The 24,517-nt window shown below is 39.2% G+C and overlaps 2 protein-coding genes across 4 annotated transcripts in view; both read left to right on the forward strand.

The window, feature by feature from the left end:
* Window positions 1-666: 666 nt before the first annotated feature.
* LOC127455957 (translin-associated factor X-interacting protein 1-like) lies at window positions 667-11,707 on the forward strand. The gene is made up of 17 exons (XM_051724170.1): window positions 667-822; window positions 2,935-3,019; window positions 3,777-3,871; window positions 3,945-4,050; window positions 4,287-4,380; window positions 4,997-5,193; window positions 5,404-5,539; window positions 5,940-6,109; window positions 6,440-6,511; window positions 6,623-6,722; window positions 6,821-6,948; window positions 8,549-8,677; window positions 8,815-8,973; window positions 9,637-9,746; window positions 9,883-10,006; window positions 10,135-10,241; window positions 10,384-11,707. The coding sequence occupies exons 1-17, from the start codon at window positions 773-775 to the stop codon at window positions 10,574-10,576; spliced, it is 2,055 nt and encodes a 684-aa protein (XP_051580130.1). The 5' UTR covers window positions 667-772; the 3' UTR covers window positions 10,577-11,707.
* Window positions 11,708-12,070: 363 nt separating this feature from the next.
* Window positions 12,071-24,517, forward strand: part of LOC127455974 (nuclear transport factor 2) — a 25,730-nt gene continuing 13,283 nt past the window's right edge. For 2 of the 3 annotated variants that reach the window (XR_007899766.1, XM_051724206.1), the window contains exons 1-3: window positions 12,071-12,165; window positions 21,949-22,073; window positions 22,219-22,299. Coding sequence is in view for 2 of the 3 variants with exons in the window: in XM_051724206.1 (XP_051580166.1) it covers window positions 21,972-22,073; window positions 22,219-22,299 (183 nt within the window). In the remaining variant the exon portion in view is untranslated. The remainder of the gene's footprint in view (window positions 12,166-21,948; window positions 22,074-22,218; window positions 22,300-24,517) is intronic. The other variant, XM_051724207.1, reaches the window with a different exon arrangement.

The raw sequence follows: 24,517 nt of genomic DNA on the forward strand, positions 1-24,517 counted from the left end.
CTCTATAAAAACGTTATTTAAGTGCTATGATTATACATAGTTGTATCACTCTTTTAGCATGTTATGTAACAGTCTTCATGTAATCCTTATACCAAACTTGAGTTCTTGGACTGTAAAGCACCATTATTATGATAATACTTAAACTAAAACCGATCGTATTCACAGTATGTTTTTAAAATATATATTTTTAGATATATTATTTGCCTTTTTATTAAACAATATATATTTATTAATCATATTTAGTCAAAACAGTGTATCACAGCACAAAAAGTAACAAAACAAGTCACTCATACTTCTAAACCTAATATCTCTTAAAAACATTAAAAACATAAAAAAAACATTCTGTTCAACAAGTTAAGCATCCTGAGGATTTCTACTGTCTAAAAAAACAGATGGGCTCAGAAAAACAAGACTCTCTGTGGTGTAATCCAGTAGCCATTTAATTATTGCCATGAGAAAAACAATTACCATCGCTATCCCCCTACAAACAGATTAATACTTTAAATTTTAAGAAATTGTCAATTGATCTATTTACATACATAAATGAATTCCAAACGACTCATATAGTTTTCTTGACGATCAGCCAGTTTTTTTTTTTAATAAAGGCACGCTATGGACACCTATAAACTAGAGGTCTTTTCTAGGGTCCATAATGCCATAGCAACCACTTCTCAAACAACAACAATGCCACGCTGCTGAAGCGTCGGTTGGAAGTACATTGAGAAGTTTACTGTGAAATTTTAAATGGCTGCTTTTTGAAGCAATCATCCAAATGTCGTCAAAGAAAGAAGTGCAGTTACCACCGCTGTCGCACTCTGAAAGGTAAGCTAAAAGCGTTAGAGGCATTAATGTTATTTTGTAAACTAATGGCTTCTACAGGGTCAGTTTAATCTTAATGCAGAATAGTTTACAAAACTCCAGTCAGTAAATGGGTAGTTGACAAATAACATGTCGATAAGCTTTTTTATATTAGGGTTTCAATAGGCTAAATGAAATTTCACACCGGTGTTGTCCCTTGTACAGAGTAAAACCGGTAACACCGTACACTGTGGAAACCCTAATGTATTAAGTAAATTATGGTAACACTTTACAATAAGGTTCCATTTGTTAACATTACATAACAACATAAGTTAACATGAACTAATGTTAATTTCAACATATAGTAATAAAAAAAGAGCAGATGTTAACACTAGTTAATTCACTATGAACTAACATTGAACAATTATATTTTTATTAACAAGCATTAACAAAGGTTAAAAGTGCACTCAGTATTTTTTTTATTTTTTATTTTTTTCTCATTTAAAACGTTTTACTCCTAAAGCAATTTTGAAACATGTTCAAAAAAAATCACTGTCACTCACACGAGATGAAGGTTCCAGTCTCATCAGTAGTCTTTTAAAAGCTGTTTTATTTTACATGGAGAGGGTCCCGTCATGGGGGCTGCCATGTTGGGATCACATGACCAGCCAAATACTACTTACTTATGTACCCTTCAAGTGGAGTCAGAAATATCGTACTTACGAGTTCCGAGCACAAGAACTGTAAAGCAAAGTCATAATTACGAGTGGGAAACTCTGAATTCTAGATGATACACGAGTTGCCAAGATGGGTTGTTGGAAGGGGCGTGTCGACAGGAAAGATGATGGAAACCAATGATGTTGCATAATTTTACTTTATTTTAATAATATTAATTTGTTATATATTATAGTCAGCTTATGACTTGCCTTTTGTGGCTTGTTTTAAGCAAATTATTGAATAATTTGTTAGATACCTTGCATTTTTAAATCATATATGTAGTGAATAAATGTTGCAAGTACATTCATTTATGTTTATTCAGTGGTACAACAGAAAAAGAGTTTTTGCCATCATTCACTGAATATTTTTTTTTTTAGTTTGACTTCTTCCATATCTTGTTTCCCACATGAATGCTTGACATGTCGTTGTAATGAACGCCTGACTTGGAGGTATGGGCTTCCTAGGTCCACTTGAAGGCAGCATTAAACTCAGTAACCGCCCTGTTATTTGACACTTTAACAAATGTATTAAATTAATTATGGATAACTGAGAGTAGCCAAAGTCTTTCTTGCAAGTCAGTCTACTGTCGGCCATGTTTGGAACGCTCTCAGGAGGCAATTCCCAATCATGACAGTGCAGCTTCTATCTACTTGAATGGGGAAAGATCGAAATCTCCAAAACTGTTTGTCAAAATTACGAACAAAGAACATATTTTAAATCAGCAGTAAAATCTGACAACACTGTAACCATAAATTGTGATTCTTTACCTCAGATTACGCTAAAAACCAAAATTTTTCCGGCTTGTATAGCTAATGCGCATGTACATACTTTGTGTTGATTGACAGGTGATGTTATCTAAAAGGTGACTGGCTCTTTTACCTGTAAGGCGGGACATCCTTTCTACATCCATTGACCATTGGGCATTCCAATTTCTCCCATTCATTTTAATAGAAGTGGCCCGTCTCTGCTAAATAATTTTTACAGTGGCATTGGTAACTGAAAACTGTTGCGTTTTATGTGGCATCCACACCCCTCAGTGTCAGTGTCCAAGTCCAAAATGACATATATTAAAAATTACTGAGTGCACCTTTAATAAATGCTATCAAAAATATATTGTTCATTGTTAGTTCATGATACCTAATGCATTAACTAATGGAAACATATTGTAAAGTGTTACCGAAATTACATATTTTATGTTCTTTATAGGTCACCATTTCTTTTATGTTTTTCTCAGTTTTTAGACATTTTTTTTTATCTTTTATGCCGTTCTCTTAAATAGTCCTACGGTCTAAAAATAATATATTTTTAAAAGTACAAATATACTGTTGTTTCTTAATTAAAATGACTGCTTGACATTTTATGTGAACTACCCAAAGACTCCTTTACTGCTGTCTCTCTCTCTCTCTCTCTCTGATCTAGGTCATCATCTCACCTTCCGTCTGATGATAAAAGAGACAGCAGAGGACAAATTATCAGTAGAATTTCTACATCAAAGTTTCTTAAAGTAAGTTGGTTATGAACCTGCTTGCAAAATTGTTTTAATTAATATATAAACAGATTAAAAGATAGCATTTTATAGTACTCCAAATATCCAGTGATGCACAGATAGCTAACTGGTAGATAGATGTAAGCCTACTTATAGCTGGCCAAATGTGAATTCTTAAAGGAATATTCCGGGTTCAATACAAGTTAAGCTCAATCGACAGCATTTGTAGCATAATGCTTATTACCACAAAAAATTATTTAGCCTCTTCTGTCCTTTCCTTTAAAAAAGCAAAAATTGAGGTTACAGTTAGGCACTTATAATGGAAGTGAATGGGGCCAATTTTTGGAGGGTTTAAAGGCAGAAATGCACTTACATTAATTCTTCTGCTAAAACTAATGTGTTATTTGAACTGTAAAGTTTTAAATCTTCATTTTTAAAGTCATTTTAGGGTTTGATGAATGTTATTATGTTAAAAAATTGACCCCATTCACTTCCATTGTAAGTGCCTCACTGTAACCCATAGTTTTGCTTTTTTTAAAGAAAAAGAGGGACGAATGAATTTTTGTGGTAATGAATATTATGCCACAAATGCTGTCGATTGAGTTTAACTTGTATTGAAACCAGAATATTCCTTTCATCATAAATAAATAAATGATGAAGAAAGTAAAAAAACAAAAACAAATAAATAAACAAAACAAATATACTTTGATATCATACTTATTTGGGTTACTTCATCAAATGTCTAATAATGCTGGATCACTCTGATTTCCCTCAGATCAAAGGTGGAGATACTTCAGTCTACCTTTCAACTGGGGCTGATCATCTTACCTCTGAAATCATCAGAAAACCAAGAGAAATAAGATGTCATGGGTACGGCAAGCTTTCCACATATCCTCTCAGTGCTCAATATTACAGCTTCATTATTATGATTTTTTCCCCCCAGATCTCTTACCCAGCCTCGTTTCTTGGAACAACTAAAGTGCTATCTCAAGAGACAGATAGAAGCTTTAGACATACATGACCCACAAGTCCAAGAGCTCAGACTACAGGTTTAACCCCCACTTTGTTACTGTTTTAGCATATGCTTATACACAACTGACAACTGACTACATGTATTGTTCTCAATATTGCTTTCTCCACTAGTCAAGGCATGTATGGCTCTATCCAAACATTAATGTGAATATTGTGAATACATAGTGTGGATATATTGAATATGTCTTTGTTTCCTTCTGCTGTTATTGTATTCAGGAAATAATTTTGCTGCGTTTGTCTCTGTGTCATGAAGGTTCACCAGGAGGTCTTTGGCTATTTAATTGAAGAATTTAAAACCTATAAGCCGATTTTTTCTACTATCAAAAATGAGTACGACATCACATTAGGTATGTACAAATCATTTCTTGAAATGTGTGGAAAGGAACCTTTGTAATGGCAGCCTAGATCCTTAACCAGTAGACTACCACCACTTCAAGTTTATTGTCCATCCCCCAGCTGAGTCTGGTTTCTCCCAAGGTTTTTTCTCCACTAACTAACTGAATTTTTGTTCCTTGCCACAGTCACCTTTGGCTTGCTTACTGGGGGCTTAAAGACAAAAACATTATGGCATGAATTTCAATTAAGTTTTTAAGTGAAGCTGTTCACTTGGGATTTTTATACATTACAGTATGATTTTCTGTAAAGCTGCTTTGAAACAATTTGTATTGTGAAAAGCACTTTACAAATAAAAATGACTTGACATAATCAGTATTGTACTAAATGATTAGCTATAGCTGCAAAAAAACAAAACAAAAATAAAATAAAATAAAAACTTCATTTAAATAATTTCATACCTTGCCAATATAAAAAAATCATCAGAGAGATTTCAATTATTTGTTTGTAAATTACCCTAGCTTGCCATTCATCTTACCAGCCCACTCTGATATAAGCTATACCAGCATATTTTAAATAAAGTAGAATGAAATGCTAAATATAATAGTTGGGTGTTAATGTCTGTCCCAGCACACCTTCGTGAACAGATCAGGGATCTGTTACCACTGCGGGCAAAGCTAGTGCTGGTGTCGGAACAGTGTGAGAAGAGGATTCTGGATCTACAGGTGCAGGAGAGGGATGAGATCAGAGCTCTGAAGCAAGAGCGTCGACATCTGCAGAGCATCATTGAGAGTATGAAGGGACAAGAAAGTGCCCTGCAGATTCAGGTGAAGCCTATTTTATTTTACTCTCCATTCTGATCTTTGTATAGATCTGCATAATTTTGAAAACCTGGTCATGAAAGTGATGTTTTGTTAATCTTTGTCAAACATTTTTATTAACATTTAATCACATATTATTTGAAATTAAATAATCACATAAAGCATATGCTCAGACATTGAAAACACACTTAGATCTGTATGTTATTTCTCCCACAGGTTGATCGTCTAAAAGAAGATCTGGCCACCCAGTATCAGTTATACAGGGATGAACGTGATGCGCGAAGGCTGCTCATCGCCAAAGTCAGCAGCATGCACTCTACCCAGGATATTGATGATGATGACAACAAGGAAGGTTTTAACAACTGACGATTATTTGATTTATCAATAGTGGACATGGAAGCAAAAAAAATCTTTAACTTACTTTAATCTGATTTAATGTGAAGTTACCTTAGTGTCATAACTATGTTATGTTCATTTACATTTATACTACATGTATTTAAACCATTTGGCACACACTTTTATCCAGAGTGATTAACTCTTTGGGTCAATAGATAGCAGATAGTATAGAAAAAATGGATTGGAATAGATTCTTTAAGGGAAGGAAACTGATGCCCACAATCTTGTTTTTGAAAGAAAAAAAAATCTTCAGGAAAAAGAGAGAAAAGAGTGGTTGGGGTTGATAGTGATGAGAAGGTGCAGAACAGTTTCCTGCAGTTTGAGGCAGTGGTTTGAGCTTTTCTTGTTTCTCTCAGAGGTGAAACCTGAGGATCCTGGGATGCTGAAGCTGGCTTTGCAAGTGTGTAGAGAGGATCTTACCAAAGCCCAAGTAGAGCTCAACCGCCTGCAAGCAGAATATGACAATGTGGTCCCTCTGCGAGATTGGGAGAACCTGAATCATGTGCATGAGGAGACTCTAATGAAGGTATTGAGAAATGCCTTTCAACATTCATGTTTTAAATATTAAAATTTTAATGTCAAATATTATATGAACCTGGGAGTTCTCCAACTTTTACAGAAAACGTTTTTGTTTTTTAGTTAAAACTAGAGCAGATACCTCAGAATGCTTTGGTCATTTCCGGTATGGTAGGATGAAATTGTCCTACAGTATATTTCATCTGTTGTAAACTTAAACAACAACATCCAAAAGAACAACTGTTATACATCAATATTCTGTATCCTTTCTACAAATACAGTATAGGCCAACTCAGTAAAACCATAAAAACATAATATTTGATTTCTTTCCTTGTTGCAGCTGGAAACCTTACAAACACACTTTGAAAAGATGAAGTCAGAGTATGACACACTGCTGGAAGTTCATCGGCAGGTGTAGTTATGCAGTGAGACAGCCTTCAGAATGAACTGGGATTCTATAATAATAATTAGAAAACTCAAATGGGAAGTTTGTCTGCTTACTGAACATTATTCTATTCAACAGTCAGCACCTGCAGTGTTATACTCAAATCAGTCCATGATGCAACCCAGCTCAAATAATAATCACAGTGTTACTCCCAGACCTAATTGGGAACAATGTTCAGGTACGAGTATCTGAATTTTCTTAAAGCCAGATTTTCACCTTCTCTAGATACAGCACAGTTGAACATATGCCTGAGATAATTTGTGTAATGTGTAATAGACATACTTGGGGGCAGTGAGCGATGCAAAGAGCTCTTTGAAGGTCAATCCAGCCAAAAGAAGTTGGAGATCTTCCTGCAGGAGCTGAATGGACAGGTCCTAGACCAAAATGAGTTCTTCACTGGTCTTGTAAGTTTCCCTAACATCAAACCAATAGCAATTTAGTGTAATAATTTGCGTCATTTATGTTTCAGGTGTACAGTGGCAAGAAAAAGTATGTAAACCCTTTGGAATTAGCTGGTTTTCTGCATTAATTGTTCATAAAATGTGATCTCATCAAAGTATAGACATTCACAATGTACTTAAGCTAACAACACACAAACAGTTATAATCTTTCATGTCTTTATTGAACACATCCATTTAAACATTCACACTGGTGTAGTAAAAGTAGGTAAGCCCTTGGAAGCAGCAAAGCAGCACCAAATTATTATGCTCCCTCCACCGTACTTCACCATTGGGATGATGTTTTGATGTTGGTATGTTGTACCCTTTTTACATCATACGTAGTGCTGCGTGTTCTTCCCAAACAATTCAACCTTAGTTTCATCAGTCCACAAAACATTTTCCCAGTAGTGTTGTGGAGTGTCAAGGTGGTCTTTGGCAAACTTTATGCTTGTAGCAATTTTTGTTTTTTTTTGTTGGAAAGCAGCAGCTTCTTCTGGAATGTCATGCAATGGACACCATGCTTGTTTAATGTTTTCCATATAGCAGACTCATGAACGGAGATGTTAACTAGTTCTAGTTATTCCTTCAACTCTTTAGCTGTCTGTAATGGGGTTCACAGGATGGGCAAGGAGGAGGCGGGAATCGGCAGAACAGTCAACATAATTTTAATGACATAATTGAACTTAAACAAACAAACACACAGACACACACACACAGTGGCCACGTGTCTCTCTCTCTCTCTAACTGGCGCCTCTGGTTCGTCTTTATCCACCTCCGGGCTGATTAGGACAATTCAGCACCAGGCGTTCGTCCTCACGCCCGGCCACGCCCTCCTCCTCATCACACTGTCACTCTAGGGTACTTTTTTATCTTATTGAGCATTCTACGGTGTGCACTTTGTCATCTTGGCTGGATGGACACTTCTAGGGAGAGTAGCCACAGAACTAAATCATCTCCATTTATAGACAATTTGTCTAACTGTGGACAGATGAATATATAAGCTCTTCAAGATAATTTTTTAACCCTTTCCAGCTTTATGCAAAGCAACAATTCTTGATCGTAGGACTTCTGAGATCTCTTTTTTGCGAGGTATGACCCATGTCAGCAGATGGTTCTTGTGAATAGCAAACTCAAAATGTTTGAGTGCTTTTTATAAGTCAAAGTAGCTCTAACCCACACCTCCAATCTCGTTTCATTAATTGGATGCCAGCTTACTAACTCCTGACTCTAATTAGCTTTTGTTGACGTCATTAGCCTAGGGGTTCACATACTTTTTCCAACCTTCACTGTGAATGTTGTAATGATGTATTAAATATGTACAAGAACAATACAATACTTTTTGTGTTATTAAAAACTCTTGTGTTTGTTCATTATTGTAACTTAGATGAAGATCAAACCAGATTTTAAGACAAATGTATACATGCAGTAAATGCAGATAATTCCAAAGGGTTCACATACTTTTACTTGCCACTGTAAATACTGATCTGTAATATGCTTTTGTTATTGGTAGCACTAGAATCAATTTAATCAGCTTTGCTAGGTTAAATTCAAGTTGTTTTCATAGGGCACCTCCAATGACGTCCCCATTTATCTACGCTATGAGGGGAAACTTAAGAATCTTAAACTCAAGAAAGCTGATGTAGTTAAAGTAATCAAGGAAATCTGGAGGGACAAAACGGCAGAGAATGAGAAGGTATGCCCTACCTGTATCCTCTCTGATTTGTAAGAGAAATAAAAAGTTAAAGACAATTTGTTTAAACATTCAGATGTTATGAGTTTTTCCTTTGGTATTCATTATTGTATTTCTGCACACCTTTTTCTTCAATAAAGAGTGATGACTGCAGAGATATGAAAGTGTTTCTACACAACTATCTTGTGGAACATTATAAGGAGAAGGCAGGAGAGTGGGCTTACAGCTTGATGGAAAGCATCAAAAACTATCTTGAAGATGATCTCATTTGTCTTTTCAATGACATCCTTACTGGGAAGGTTTGTGTGTTTTGTGATCACTGTCCACAAAAGCAGATTTTGCAGGTTACATAGGACCTCCATGACATAAAGAAGCACCAAAACATTGGGGCCTTATTACTAAACTTATTGTCAAGCAGCCATATCACCCTGTAGCTCAAGACTGGTTGCCTACTGAAGCTAAGCAGGGTTGAGCCTGGTCAGTACCTGGATGGGAGACCTCCTGGGAAAACTAAGGTTGCTGCTGGAAGAGGTATTAGGGAGTCCTTCGGATGAGATGTTAAACCAAGGTCCTGACTCTCTGTGGTCATTATAAATCCCAATTCCCCCCATTGGCCCTTCTCAATCATGGCTTCCTAATAATCCAAAATCCATTAATTGGCACTATCACTCCACTCTCTCCTCTCCACAAATAGCTGGTGTTTGGCGAGCATACTGGCGCACTATGGCTGCCGTCGCATCATCCAGATGGATGCTGCACATTGGTGGTGTCTGAGGAGAGTCCCCTGTTCACTGCGTAAAGCACTTTGAGTGTAGTGCCAGAAAACCAATATGTAAATGTAACGTTTATTCATGAGCCCTCGAACATGGCAAGACTGAGGGAGGGATCCCACATTTTATTGAGATCATTATATATTGACTGATATTTGCTGCGTAATGTTGCTAAATGTATTTTTGTGGCAGGTGGACGAAAGTATCTATCATGGACAGAATCAGCTGCTTTCTCACTTGCTCAAAGTTTTAATTCAAAGTGACACAACAGAATGCGGATCACTAACTGTTGTAGAATTTAGGTGAGGAAAAGAAAACATGTTCCTTTAGTAGAACATTTCTTATAGTAAGTGCTGTCTTTGACTTAAATAATATTCAGAATAATGATAGTATAATAATGGTTGAAACGTAATTATTACAATATGTGCTGATTTTCAGAGAGGCATTAAGGAAGGCTTTCCCCCTAAAGTCAGAACAAGACATACAGGAGCTGTTGGCGATTGCTCAGACAGAGCTGAAGAGAAATGCAGTACGAATAGCTTATCAGAAACTTTATACAGAGGTCAGGTCCCAAATTTCACATTAAGCACATCAACAAAAACATACTTTATATTGAAAATCATGAAATATAAAACATTTTCTTTCACAAAATGATTGCCAAGAGATGTGTACATCTTGTTTCCACCCCAGGACACCAATGGAAGGCACAAAGAATTCCTGAGTCTGGTTAAAAATCAAGCTACCGCTGAGAGACTCCAGTATATCAGCGAGCTCAGGGTACAACTGGAAGGCAAAGGGTGAGAGATCATAATTCACTGTTTACAAAATTGTATGAGTACTATAATTAGAGATCACAGGGAAGAGCTACACTTAACTAAACCAGTTTAGTTTGAAATATTGTTATTTGACATTGTTCTGTCCTGTTTACCATCAACATAGGGAAGTGGATGCAGAGCATCTAAGGGCTGCCTTCAAGACCATCGATCCCTCACTGAATTCTGCAACCCTTGACTGGAACCTCAGTGTAGCTTTTCAGACAGAGGGGTGCGAGTTACAAACTCACACTTTGGACACTGAGGTTGTGCTACAGCGTCTCTCTGTGGCTAATGTGAAAAGGTCAGGGCCAAAATAAAGACTATTGTCCAGTCAAGCACATGGCTTTACTCTTGCACTGTGTATTTCTAGCGCACAGCACAGTTATAACATACACAGCACAGGACACAGAAATGTCTCTGTGTTAAAGGAGTATTCCGGGTTCAATACAAGTTAAGATCAATCGACAGCATTTGTGGCATAATATTGACTACCTAAAAAAATCTTTAAAAAAAGCCAAAATCGAGGTTACAGGAAGTGAATGGGGCCAATTTTTGTAGGGTTTAAAGGCAGAAATGAGAAGCTTATAATTTTATAAAAGCAATTACATTAATTCGTCTGTTAAAACTTGTGTATTTTGTTAGCTGTAAAGTTGTTTAAATTGTAATTTTTACAGTCATTTTAGGGTTTGTTTACATTACATCGTTGGCTATAACTTTACACAGAAAAGGTTAGTAAGTGATTTATCACACTAAAATCATGTTAACATGCATATTGTTTATGTCTTGTGGCTATACTTTTGAAACAGTGAGTATTTTAATGTTTATGAATTGGCCTCATTTACTTCCATTGTAAGTGTCTCACTGGAACCCAGATTTTTACTTTTTTTTTTAAAGAAAAGGAGGGACGAGTCAAAATGAGTTTTTGTGGTAATCAGTATTATGCCACAAATGCTGTCGATTGAGCTTGTATTGAAACTGGAATATTCCTTTAAAAGTTTGCATATTACTGTTATGTCTGTCTATTATGCATATTATTGTGTAATAATTAGATATGAAAAAAACATAGGGGAGACCAGGGCTAGCTGTCACATGGGGAAGTTGTCACAAAGACTCAGAGTCAATTAATTGTGTAAATGTGTTTATCTCTAGCAGATGTTTTGTATGTAGGTTTCAAAGAGCTTATTCAAAACCCCCTTAAATTAGTTTTGTTGTTGTTGTCATTTATTTAACCCTCCAAAGTAAATTTTCATTTGTCTCTCTCCACTTCTTTTTAATCGTTACATTTATGCATTTTGCAAACACGTTAATCCAAAGCGATTTACAGTGCATTCAGTGTATACATTTGATCAGTTTGTGTTCCCTGGGATCAACAAAGCTGAATTAATCTGTATTGTCTACTTAAAGGTTACTTGATCATTATTTATATGTCAATAAATGTTACATGTATATGTATTTGCTTGTCAGATTTATAGCTTAAAAATCCAAGAACTCAGTTTAACCAGCTGTGAAATATTTTTACTTTTGAGACTCCTAGAAAAGAATCATTTAAATAGTGAGAGCCAAAAAAGTTTTGTTTTCTGCAGCATGCAGAAGCCATCTGAGAAATTGCAAAAATATGCTTTCACGTGGACTTAAGAACATTTAAAGCACACTATTCTGGGATTCACCTGCTGTTTGCAGCACTATTGCTAGATTGGTAGGCAGTACTGTACTCAACAACTGTCTGTCTACACTTAAAATCTGTTGACTGGCTGCCAAAGATTTTCCCAACTACCAGAATTCAAACTGGCGTGTGTTAGCACTCTGCGCATGCTCTAACCGAGAAGGCCGCTCGACTTCTGTTCTGTTCACGCGCGTTGGAGTCGCCATAACTGGAACCGGGGATACGGTAAAGGGGTTCGCGGAGGTAAGTTACTGGCTGCAGATTTCATATAGGAACTATCACTTTAGTTGTGCTACGCTGCACATATCAACTATATGCAATACAGTAGGTCTCAGGCTTTTTGCCCATGTAACCAAAAGTGCTTGTTTATAGGACACGCCTATGTTATAGACAGGATCGTGTATGGGCCGCGCGACGGTTTCAGTCCGCGAGCAGCTAGTATGTCTCGGAGGTATTTTTAGAACGTAACGAGAGCGCCTGTGATCGAAGAATTAATCGTCGTCCGTTATTATTCAGATTCCGTGGCCATATCCAAAGGACAGCGTCCACTGTAAAATAAAATAACTTTTCTCCTCTCACGGTTTAGCCGGCGAGCTCGTTGTAGACAGACAACCCTGTGTTAGCCCGTCTACGGCTAAAGCTACATTGAATCAGTCAGGCTAGGAAACGGCGAGGCCAACGGAAGCTAGTGGTAATCTTTGCATGGTGACTCTCGTACTCACAATTTAATGGCTCATTGTAATGGTGATCAAATAGTCATCGAATGTATTAGTATGTCAGGAACGATTTTACCATAATACGGAAACCACTGAATATAAACAAACAATTTTGATACAGAGGAATGACTTGCTTAGGAACCAAGGCTCGAGCTGTCTGCAATCCTCTTTAGAATGGTAGACTGAATGCTTTTATTGTTTATTAAATAATGCAGAGGTTTTTTTTTTCTTTGCCTTCTTTAGAATGGAAAAAGCTAATTCGACAGAAATAGCAGCAGGCTTTGTTATTGTTGTCATTTAAACATTTCCTACTGTATGATAGAATTATGATAGAAGGGAGTTCTTCTCATCATATATAACTAAAGGCGTTGCAGTCAACTATTTAAGTGAAGATCCCACTAAAGTTATATGTCAGAGGAAATCTAGGATTTGGTGCAATGGAGATGTTGAAGTTTAGAAGGACTCAATTGGGACATGAGTCATGACAAGCACATGATATATTAACCCAGGGGTCAGCAACCTATGGCACGCGGAGGGGTAATCACTGGCACGCCAGCAATGGCGAGAGAGGGGTAGACTATTTTATTTGTATGAATTCCACACCTGCATTCAAATCTACATCTTGATGTAATCCTTCCTCATGATCACGCAGCGTGTTTTCATGAGCTGAATGGGAGGCTAAACAAAAAGTTGAAATGTGACGAGACTGCAGTATACCCAACAGACTCGTGTAGCGTGTGCAAGCCATTCGCGCACAGTGCTCGAATTGAATAAAGACTTATGGGGGGTCCTCAACCCCCATAAATATACAATTTATACAAAATATACAATATATTTCTTTGATCATAATATGCATAACTATATACTATTTATTAAAAACAGGCTTACATAAAAGAACAGGCTTTTGTGTTGATAAAGAATAAAAAAAAATAGAAATTTTCAGTCTAATGTTATATAACAAAGAGAGATAAGCTTCTATTCTTCTTTTAAATGGCTTACTCCAAGTAATACTGGATTTAGAGGGTGACAAACACCAGACCCAAAAGGGCAACTATGGCAAATATACCAGGGGACTACATATAAGGCACTTGAAGACCCGTAAAAGCATGTGACTTCAAAATACATTGAAATGTCTCAAAAACAGTAGAAAATAATCAGATGGCTTCCAGACTCACTGGATGGTATCACTGTCAGATTCAGCAGTGGCACAGGAATAATTATTTCATAATGTCTCAGAAAGCAGTGATAAAGCAGCAGTCAGTAACTTCAAAAGGACCTAGAAGGAAATATACACTACCGTTCAAAAGTTTAGATCGGTAAGATTTTTTAATGTTTTTAAAAGAAGTCTCTTCTGCTCACCAAAGCTTCATTGATTTGATCTAAAATGCAGTAAAAACAGTAATATTGTGAAATATTATTACAATTTAAAATAATAATAATACAATAGTAAACTGTAATTTATTCCTGTGATCAAAGCTGAATTTTCAGCATCATTACCTCAGTCTTCAGTGTCACATGATCCTTCAGAAATCATTCTGATATGCTGATTTGCTGCTCAAGAAACATTTCTGATTATTATCAATGTTGAAAACAGTTGTGTACATTTTTTTTTCAGGATTCTTTGATGAATAGAAAGTTCAAAAGAACAACATTTATCTGAAATAGAATCTTTTGTAACATTATAAATGTCTTTACTGTAACTTTTGATCAATTTAATGCATCCTTGCTGAATAAAAGTATTAATTTATTTAATTTCTACCCCCCCCCCCCCCAAAAATAATAATTCTTACTAACCCCAGACTTTTGAGCAGTAGTGTATAATGTTACAAAAGATTTCTATTTCAGATAAATGTTGTTCTTTTGAACTTTCTATTCATCAAAGATTCCTGAAAAAAAAATTTTTTTACACAAATGTTTTCAACATTGATAATAATCAGAAATGTTTCTTGAGCAGCAAATCAGCATATCAGAATGATTTCTGAAGGATCATGTGACACTGAAGACTGAGGTAATGATGCTGAAAATTCAGCTTTGATCACAGGAATAAATTACAGTTTACTATTGTATTATTATTATTATTTTAAATTGTAATAATATTTCACAATATTACTGTTTTTACTGTATTTTGGATCAAATCAATGCAGGCTTGTTGAGCAGAAGAGACTTTTGAACAGTAGTGTACATCCAACAGAATAATTCTAGCATTATTTATCAATGTAGTATTTACTACCCTAAAAACAACTGGATGATTGATGTGACACTTTGTGATAATAGTGTTTGTTCCAAAAGACTTGTTTAAATGCATGAAACTAGTTTATTAGATAATACAAATATAAATTGTGACAAGACAGGCTGTCAGTCTGTGTTAGTGTTGGGGGTTATTGTCACTCATAACAAGGGACTGTTATGAGTGAGTCAGTCATTAGACTATTCAACCATTTCAGTCAAAAAGGCTGCTTTATTCAGGAACAAACAATGCTACGGTTATCAATATGTCAATCAATGCTATTTCAAGAGTGAATCCCGCATTTATATGCGGATGTAATTCCCGAAACTTTGCAGCGTGTATGTGGCCGTTGATGGTCCTCTTAGCAGCTTGAAAAACAAGTTTTATACAAATTCTGAATGGATTATATATAGCATAGAAAGCACACAACAAGCACTCCCTTTATAATCACTAAAAAGTTGTCACTCATCTTCATCGCGATCTCTAGCACCCCCGTAGAACCAGGCCTATTAATAATGAAAAATGAGTAAGCCTAAATATTAACAATTTATGCAAGGAATACAAAAGCCCTGACATAGAGTGGATAGATATAGTAGAAAGATATATATAGAGAGAGAAAATTACCCCTCAAAAAAGTCAGTAAGAAGCTTTCTCTTCCTGACTGCAAGTGGAGGGTTATTATTCTCCATTTTTTAGCTAAAGTTAGCTTCATCGGAGCGGCGACAAGCAAGCAGTCATGTCAACGATGTCATGTGCTTAGCGGTCTTTAGATGTGGGGCGGGGCGTTTGCATTTTAAAGAGACATGACAACTAGCCTATAAACAAACTTAATATAAATTATTGTAAATAATTCACGAAATTTACCGTATCCACTGCATGAATTTAATCAGATTTGTCATTATTTTTTACTAAAATATAAGTATCTTGGGGATATTTTGTATAAGTGTCTATTTTTTACTTCTTATGGGGGGTCCCGGATCCCCCCAGCCCCCCCTCTATTCGAGCACTGTTCGCGCTTCACTTTCGGTTAACCGCGAGTAAATGCCCCCGCTTTAATTCGGTCAGGCTGCGCAGATGACAACCTATATTCCGTATTTCATTTGTTTCTCTTTGCATTCAGAACAACACGTGATATAATATGGAAAACACCACTATTAATCCTTGAGATTTCCAACCCAGCATACAGGTACACTGTTCTTAAACAACGGTCACACTCAAAATTACATTAAACGATTAAAAGAGAAAACATAAACCCACATCGTGGGGTTCAAAAATCTGAGTCTATTCAAACTATAAATTAAACCTGGAAATAAAGATTTAGGATTTTGCAGGTGTGATTCACCGAAAAGGGCTAAATAGTTGATCGGCTCATGATGCGTGAATGGCTCGCACATGCAGCGTGAGTCTCGTCACATTTTAATAGTGGCTGTGTCTCATTTGTAAGGCTGCGTCCTCCGGAGGTCGCATTTCTTGGCCGCATACGTCATTGAGGCTGTCTCGTTTCATAAAAGCGAGTAGGACACTTCGAATGCAGCCTTCGAATGTGACCTTCTTTCACGGGAATTCGGAGGATGCATGAGGTGTATCCTTCGTGGGCACTCACAACCCACAATTCTTTGCTTCAACGGAAACATCTAAAAAAAATAACGCCAATTTGCCCGTAAATATGATGTTCAAATGCAAGTTATGTTAATTCCCAAGTTGAAGTACCTCAGTAGATGGGTGCAGAGTATATATATATTATTATATTAATATATAATTAAAATAAAGTATTAGACTAAATTACACCTGTAAAATCTATTTATTTTCTCTTTACATCTTTATAACTCTCCTAAAATTTACCTCATACATTCCCTTCTAAAGGGACTTTGTTACCTTCTCACTCTAAGCACTCACACTTGTTAAAGAGTAGTGTGCTGTCATAGCAACCATGTTCCGTTTCCGTTTGTCCTAAGAAGGGCGTCTCGTTTAAACGAGATTTGGTTAAAGGAGGACGCTCGGTATACTGCAGCCTTCAAAGGACGCATCTTACCTAGCAAGCAGCCTTCGAAACGAGACACAGCCAGTGTTTAGTCTCCCATTCAGCTGATGAAAACATCTCCGGTTACTTATGTAACCTTGGTTCCCTGAGATGTAGGGAACGAGACATCGTGTCGCTGACGCTTATGGGGAAAAACTCCTTTTCTCCGATTTCTGAACTCCTATTGGGTCACGCCAATTCAGATGCAACTGAATTGAGCCAATGGCATTCGCGTCAGCTCAGCCAATGACATTGAGTTCGTGGCGCTCAGCTTTTCTATATAAGCGGGCGGCATAACGCCATCAGTCAGAATTAATTGACTGAAAGTGGTGGCTGAGCCGCCTGATAGTGAAGTCCGGTAGCGCGGCTAGCTACGCGATGTCTCGTTCCCTACATCTCAGGAAACCGAGGTTACATACGTAACCGGACATGTTCCCTTTCGATTTCGGTCACTTACATCGCGTCGCTGATACTTATGGGAACGTGTACGATCATGCCGCGGTATTGGACAAAGGACACATAACACTTGAGTGAATCTCGTTGTAACTACCCCGAGTGTATAGAAGGGGCAGGACATGAGATTGTGTCATGCAGATACAACGCTTAGCTTATAGGAAGCATATAAAAAAATCAACCTCGCCCTGACAGTTCTGAGGGGGCGAGGTAACAAGCACATTCGCATCGCTCAGTAGCGGGATGCTTTGCCTTTAAGAGGACTCCAAGCGGACCTAGTAGAGGACAGTCAGGAACACAGTCCGGTAGTGAAACAGCTGAGTTCCACTAAGGGAAACACAGCACATATCTATTTTTTGACCAGAGAATAAGTGTCTAATGCGTGACCGAGACACAAGTATATTAATGTATTTGTGTGGGAAACATAGTAAATATATATTCAAACAGTATGGCCCGAGTGTGGCACCGCTTTACATTCGAATGTCTAAAGCACAGCCGAGACATAAGAGATACTGCATGTAGTGTAATTAGGCAGTATAAACTAAGTATGATGGTGCTTAACATGAAGGGCTGAGTATTGCAGTGTTGCACAGGCACGTGCAATCCGGGAGCGAAGTGAATTCATTGAGTTCTCAAAGCGGACACAATGTATTAATGCTGCTGCACAGACAGTATCTGCTGAATGCATGTCAAGGTTGTAAAATCGTGCATAGGTGCTGGGCGAAGCCCAACCTGCCACCAGGCAGATTTCTTGTATGGAAACACCATTTTCCCACGCCCAAGAGGCGGCCATACCTCTCGTTGAGTGGGCCTTGATGCCAATAGGGCATTGGGTTCCCTGAGATTTGTACGCCAGTGTTATAGCATCAACAATCCAATGTGGCATGCCTTTCGAGTGACCTCCGAAACAGACAAAAATCTGGTCCATTTGTCTGAACTGGCTCGTGCGGGACACATAGGTGTGTAGCGCTCTGACTGGACAGAGTGTATGGAGGGAGCGTTGCTCTACCGCCTGGAAGGGAGGGGGGTAAAAGGCTTGTAAAGTGACTACCTGCACCTTAAAGGGGGTAGAGAGCACCTTGGGAATATAACCTTTTTTCGGTCTCAGCGTGGCTCTAGATTCGCTCGGACCGAATTCCAAACAGGAGCTGTGCGTTGAGAAAGTCTGCAGATCACTCACCCTGTTAACGGATGCCAGGGCGAGTAAGAGAGCTGTTTTAAAGGAAAGAGAACGCAGATCGACAGTCTCGATCGGTTCAAAAGGGGCTTTAGTCAGCGCGTTCAGCACCAAGGCCAGGTTCCATGTAGGGATTGTAGCTGGCTGAGAGCAAAGCACGCATGTGCAAGCAGCCTGTCCCTGTGCGAGTGCACCACAGTCTCTGACTGTGCTAAAATGAGCCAGTCATCTAGGTAATTGATTATACACAGCCCTTCCGCTTTCAGAGGGGCTAAAGCTGCATCCACACATTTCGTGAATGTGCGCGGAGTGAGGGAAAGGCTGAACGGCAGGACTGTGAATTGATATGCCGTCTTCTCGAATGCGAACCTCAAGAAGCGTCTGTGATGAGGAACAATCAGGATATGAAAATGGGCATCTTTCAGATCTATTGAGACAAACCAGTCGTTCTGACGGATGTGTGCTATGATCTGCCTTTGTGTCAACATTTTGAACGGGCGCTTTGACAGTGCGCATTTCAGAAGCCTTAAGTCCAGAATTGGACGCAACCCGCCGTCTTTCTTCGGGACAAGAAAATAACGTCTGTAAAGGCCCTTTTGACGCTCGCTGAGTTCGACAGGTTCTATTGCCTGTACTGCTAGCAGGCTGTCGATTTCTGCATGCAGAATGCGAGTGTTTTGAGATGACATTGTGGACGGCAGCACGTCATTGAAGCGCGGCGGCCGTCTCGCAGACTGAAGTGTGTAACCGTGCTTTAGTTGTTAACACCCAATTTGATATGCCGGGAAGGGATTCCCACACTTTTATTCACTCGGACATCGAGGATAGCGAGATCACTGAAGAGCTTAACATGGCGCCCAGCCCAGGGGCAGGGCTGATGGTTTGTGGGATGTGTGTAGGTGCGTGAAGAGAAACATAGCTCTCTTCCTGAGTGTTTGTGTATTTCTTTTTTCACACTGCCGGCAAGGCGGGCAGAGTGCACATTTTTTATACACTTTATTGGCACAGATAAACAATTGTGAACAATCTCCCGAACAGGAATGGCGGGAGGAGAGAACAGGGATTCTTTGCGAGTCCACTTGGGGCGGGTCTTCCCCGTGGTGAACAATACGGACTCCTCTTCACGCTGCTGAAGCCGTCAGGAACGCTGAGGCTGATCAGAGGAAGGTTTTCCCGATGGGTGGGGCCCTTGGCGTTGTGGCTGTGGATAGCGGCGCTTCGGCCAAGGCTTTTTCAGGCGAACGGCCAGATGGACCCTGAGGGGCCTGGGGAGTAGAGTGCTGCCGTTTCGGGGGGCGTTGCGTTGAAGCGGAGCGTGAACAGCTGGGTTGAGCAGCGGTACTACCTCGTTTAGACATGAAATACTTCATAGCCTGCTGCTGTTTTTGGGCTGTCTGGAAGCGCTCTGAGAGTTGCCGAAGAGACCAGTGGGGGATACCAGCGCGTCGAGGAGGGCCGACTTGTCCCCATCGTGCATGTTGGTCAGCGTCAGCAAAAGGTGACTGTCTAGGATGACCAGATTTCCCATGGAGAGCCCAATCGCTCCGGCGGTGGCCTTTGTTGCTCTTAGCGCCAAATCGGTCACGACACAAAGTTCATCGGGACCAGATTCATCCATTTTTTTTTAAAGAATTTTGGTCCGGTAGACCTGGAGCACTACCATCGTGTGCAAGGTGGCACCAGCTTGTCCAGCTGTATAATAGGAGCGTCCCGCTAGTGTTGAAGTAAGCCGGCACGGCTTAGACGAGAGCAGTGGGTGGGATCTCAAGCCAGCTTGAGTTGAGGGACATAAGTGGGCTGCTACCGCCTGTTCAACGAGGGGAAGCAAGCCATATCCCATTTGGTCTCCACGGTCAATGGATGTGAAAACTGCTGTATTGGAGAGTTGCAGCCTCGCCGAATATGGTGAACGAATGAATGGTGATTTGGAGAGTTCAGCGTGGACCTCGGGGAAAAATGGGCCAGGTCTATGCGGGGTGGTCTTAGTTTGGCGGCCTGGCAAAAACCACTTGTCCAGCCAAGAACGAGTTGGCTCTAACGGAGGTGACCATTCGAGCTCTAGCTCGTCTATAGCCTTAGTGAGAATGCGGACAAGCTCCAGTCTCCGCCTTTTGGGGGGGAGAAGCAGCGTCCTCTAATGAGGCAGACGAGGTGACAGTGTCTGAAGCCATGAGCGATACGGCGTCGTCATTGTCCTCTTCTCCATGTTCACTGCTGCCGAACTGCACGAGGGCAGAAGTGCCATCAGGCGGGCGAACCCTTTTAGTGAACAGGATGGGGAAGAAGAGTGTGGGGGTGTGGGTGCATACGAGACCTGAGCAGGCGGTACAGCCTCACAATCCGTTTGCTCCATATCCTCGCATTGAGTATCGTCATTCCCTAGGTCCTCGAGGGACGGGGGAGGCAATGGAGCGAGAGCAGTCGGGTCATTGTGCTTAAATAGCGCTATCCGACCGTGGAGCATTTTGAGGCACATTGCCTTGCAGTGTGGGCATTCAGCCTCGACCAGTGCTGCTTCTGCATGGGCGCAGCCCAGACAGAACGCACAGCTCTTGTGGCCATCAGACATGGAAACAGGTTTCCCACATCTGCACTTCCGCGATGGCATCTTGAAAAAGATGGTCCAGTCAGTGTGTGGAAATATTCAACTCTTTTAGCTCACCGGAGCATGGCAGGGGAGCGGTCGTCTTCAGGAAGGGAAGCGCCGTCCACTGCACGTAAGTGCGATTAGACGGTGAAATCCAGGAGTGAAAGAGATACATTCTGACTGATGGCGTTATGCCGCCCGCATATATAAAAAGCTGAGTGCCGCGTGCTCAATGTCATTGGCTGAGTGGACGCGAACGCCATTGGCTCAGTTCAGTTGCATCTGAATTGACGTGACCCAATAGGAGTTCAGAAATCGGAGAAAAGGATTTTTTCCCATAAGCGTCAGCGACGTGATGTAAGTGACCGAAATCGAAAGGGAACACGCTGCGTGATCATGAGGAAGGATTACATCAAGATGTAGACTGGAATGCAGGTGCGAAAAACTTCATATAAATAAAATAGCCAGCCATTGACCAGGAAAATAAAAAATGGCACTCCATATCAAAAAGGTTGCCGACCCCTGTATTAACCAGTCAATGTTGCTGACAAATGCATGTGTGACTGAAAGGGTGGAGCATAAGTGTGTTAGATTCCTTTAAGTTCCTCAGTAGAATATAGAGTTTATCCAGAGAATCCAGCTATCTGTTTGGTTTTTGACTTATTTACATATATATTTTTTGCCCCAAAAAGAACTATATATAATCTTATTTACCTGTATCTATTATACATATACTGCTGGAAAACCTAAATGTAGATATAACTTTAGTATTTTGCTTAGGATCTTGATAATGGTCATCAACCCTCACTTTGTCATACATAGAGTAATTTATTCTGTCCCCACCAGTGCCTGTAGCTGGGTGAATAAGAATGGGAGACAACAAGCCGATTTGGGAACAAATAGGATCCAGTTTTGTCCAACATTACTATCAGCTGTTCGACACAGACAGAACTCAACTTGGATCAATATATGTGAGTATTGTGTCAAGTGTTTTTAAGAACAGGATAGTTCTCTCTTGACTAATCCCATAGCCAAGAGAGAGATGCCAACAAAATCATACAAAAGTGTTTGTCTTCATGTTAGTGTTCAAACCATCCCTTGGTTTATGTCTTGCAGAGTGACGATAGATGGCCAGTAACATACAGGTTTTGTCGTGCGTTCTACAGAGGAGTCTTTTCAGGCCAGAAATGTTGTTCTGTACTGGACCTTTAAAAAGAGCCTCAAAGTGCTTATACCTTTGACATTTTGAGTTGGAATAGTTGGATAGACAATGTATGAATGACGTTAACAAAGTAGTGTTACTTGAGGATATTTGCTAAGAAAATCCAACAATCTGTAGATCAAATCAGACATAAATGTTTTATTTACACTTGTGAGTACATCTTGTCAGTTGTTACTTGTCCTTTGAATCAGTGGTTCCCAACCCACAGCACCATCAGTAAGGCTCAAGTACCCCATCATTGAAACAAAACCAAAGTGTAAATACCATTTAACATTATGATTATGAAATTTCAGGTTATGATGTTTATTCATCAACAACAACCACAACAAAACCAGACATATAAGCCTTGAAATGCCCAATTAGAACAGTCAAAGCTGTTTATTATATAGGGGACTTTTTAACTTAGTACAGACTATTTTATCATTAGTTTTTCATAATTTTAGTCAATTTGGTAGACAGTACGTTTTTATATATATACTCACCAGCAACTTTAAGTTCACCTGTACATCTATTTATATGCGATTATCTAATCAGCCAATCGTGTGGCAGCAGTGTAATATATATAATCAGGCAGATATGGGTCAGGAGCTTCAGTTAATGTTCACATCAACCATCAGAATAGGGAAAAATGTTATCTCATGACTGTTGGTGCTAGATGGGCTGGTTTGAGTATTTCTGTAACTGTTGATCTCCTAGGATTTTCAGTCTCTAGAGCAGTGGTTAAATTTTTTTGGGTCACGACCCCTTTGAAACAAGAAAAATGTTTGCACCTGAAAAATCGTGTCAAATCATTTTGTTTTTACTGGGGAAAAAAATGCTTTTAAAAGATACATTTAAAACTACAAAACTACATTTTCTTTCATCTTCATTTGACAAAGTTTTTATTTAAAATACAATGAAAACTGAATGGAAAGTTACACTTCACTCCAGGGGGCACTTGGCCTCTCAGAAAACCGAATCCTCCATTCATCCGCAATTAACTACCAGAAAGTTTTATATCTCATTGGAGACAGTTTTACTCTAGTTATTTTTCATACCTATGAATGGAAATAAGCTTCAGCAGTCTCTGTAAAAGTTATTTTTAAAAATCCTCATCCAGTAATAATAAATTACTGTGATTGTCGCATTCTAGCCAGCACTGAAAAAGTAACAAGTGTCATGTGACAGTGCCGTCTATGTGCTGTTTCGGTAGCGGTCAGGACCTCTGGACAATAATTAACACCTGATTAACTATACTGATAAACTTCAATAAAAACAGACCATTCCGCCATCATTTACTCAACCTCATCGTTCAAAATCAGTATTTTTTTCATCTGTGAAACACAAGATTGAGGGAAGAGAGGATCGTGTTTGTGGCTATCCAAGCTCCAAAAGAACATATCAAAGCACCTTAAAGTTGTCCATAACACTCATGCCTTAGATCTCAATTCTTTTGAAATCATATAGTGTATTATGTGAGGGAAAAGACAGAAATTTAAGAGTTAATTCACCTCGTCACTCATTTGAAACTGGCACACACACAAGAATAACATGAGCGCACCTGACATTAATGCTTTGGGCTGTCAAGAGCTGCACGCGTAGGATACGCTGTGGTGCCAGGCAAAAGTTTAAAGGTAGAGGATAATAAATTGCGCACATTGGTTCTTATGTGTATTTTCAAAATTTTTGTTGAATGTGTGAAAGTGAACGAGATTTGAGGATGGGTCAGTCTTCCGCGCCCCCCTTGCAATACCTGCCCACACTTTGAGAACCACTGCTCTAGAGTTTACTCAGAATGGTGCCAAAAACAAAAATCCAGATTTGTCAGACCAGGCGATGTTTTTACAAACATCTACTGTCCAGTTTTGGTGAGCCTATGCCCACTGCAGCCTCAGTTTCCTGTTTTAAGCTGACAGTAGTGGTATCCGGAGGGGTTTTTTTTGCTGTAGACCATCCACCTCAATGTTCGACATGTTATGTGTTCAGAAATGCTTTTCTGCATAGCACTGTTATAACACGTGTATATTTGGGTTACTGTCACCTTCCTGTCAGCTTGGACCAGTCTGGCCATTCTCCATTCTCCTCATTAACAAGCCGATTTTGTCCACAGAACTGCCGCTTGCTGGATGTTTTTTGTTTTTGCACCATTATCTTTATACTCTAGAGACTGTTGTGCATGAAAATCCCAGGAGATCAGCAGTTACAGAAATGCTC

The sequence above is a fragment of the Myxocyprinus asiaticus genome, chromosome 18, assembly GCF_019703515.2.
Source record: "Myxocyprinus asiaticus isolate MX2 ecotype Aquarium Trade chromosome 18, UBuf_Myxa_2, whole genome shotgun sequence".
In the NCBI taxonomy this organism is placed as follows: Eukaryota; Metazoa; Chordata; class Actinopteri; order Cypriniformes; family Catostomidae; genus Myxocyprinus; species Myxocyprinus asiaticus.

Coding starts and splice junctions, on each gene's coding strand:
- LOC127455957 (XM_051724170.1), top strand. CDS start 773: ATGTCGTCAAAGAAAGAAGTGCAGTTACCACCGCTGTCGCACTCTGAA. Junction 3,020..3,776: donor CTACATCAAAGTTTCTTAAA/GTAAGTTGGTTA, acceptor GATTTCCCTCAG/ATCAAAGGTGGAGATACTTC. Junction 5,194..5,403: donor AAAGTGCCCTGCAGATTCAG/GTGAAGCCTATT, acceptor TTTCTCCCACAG/GTTGATCGTCTAAAAGAAGA.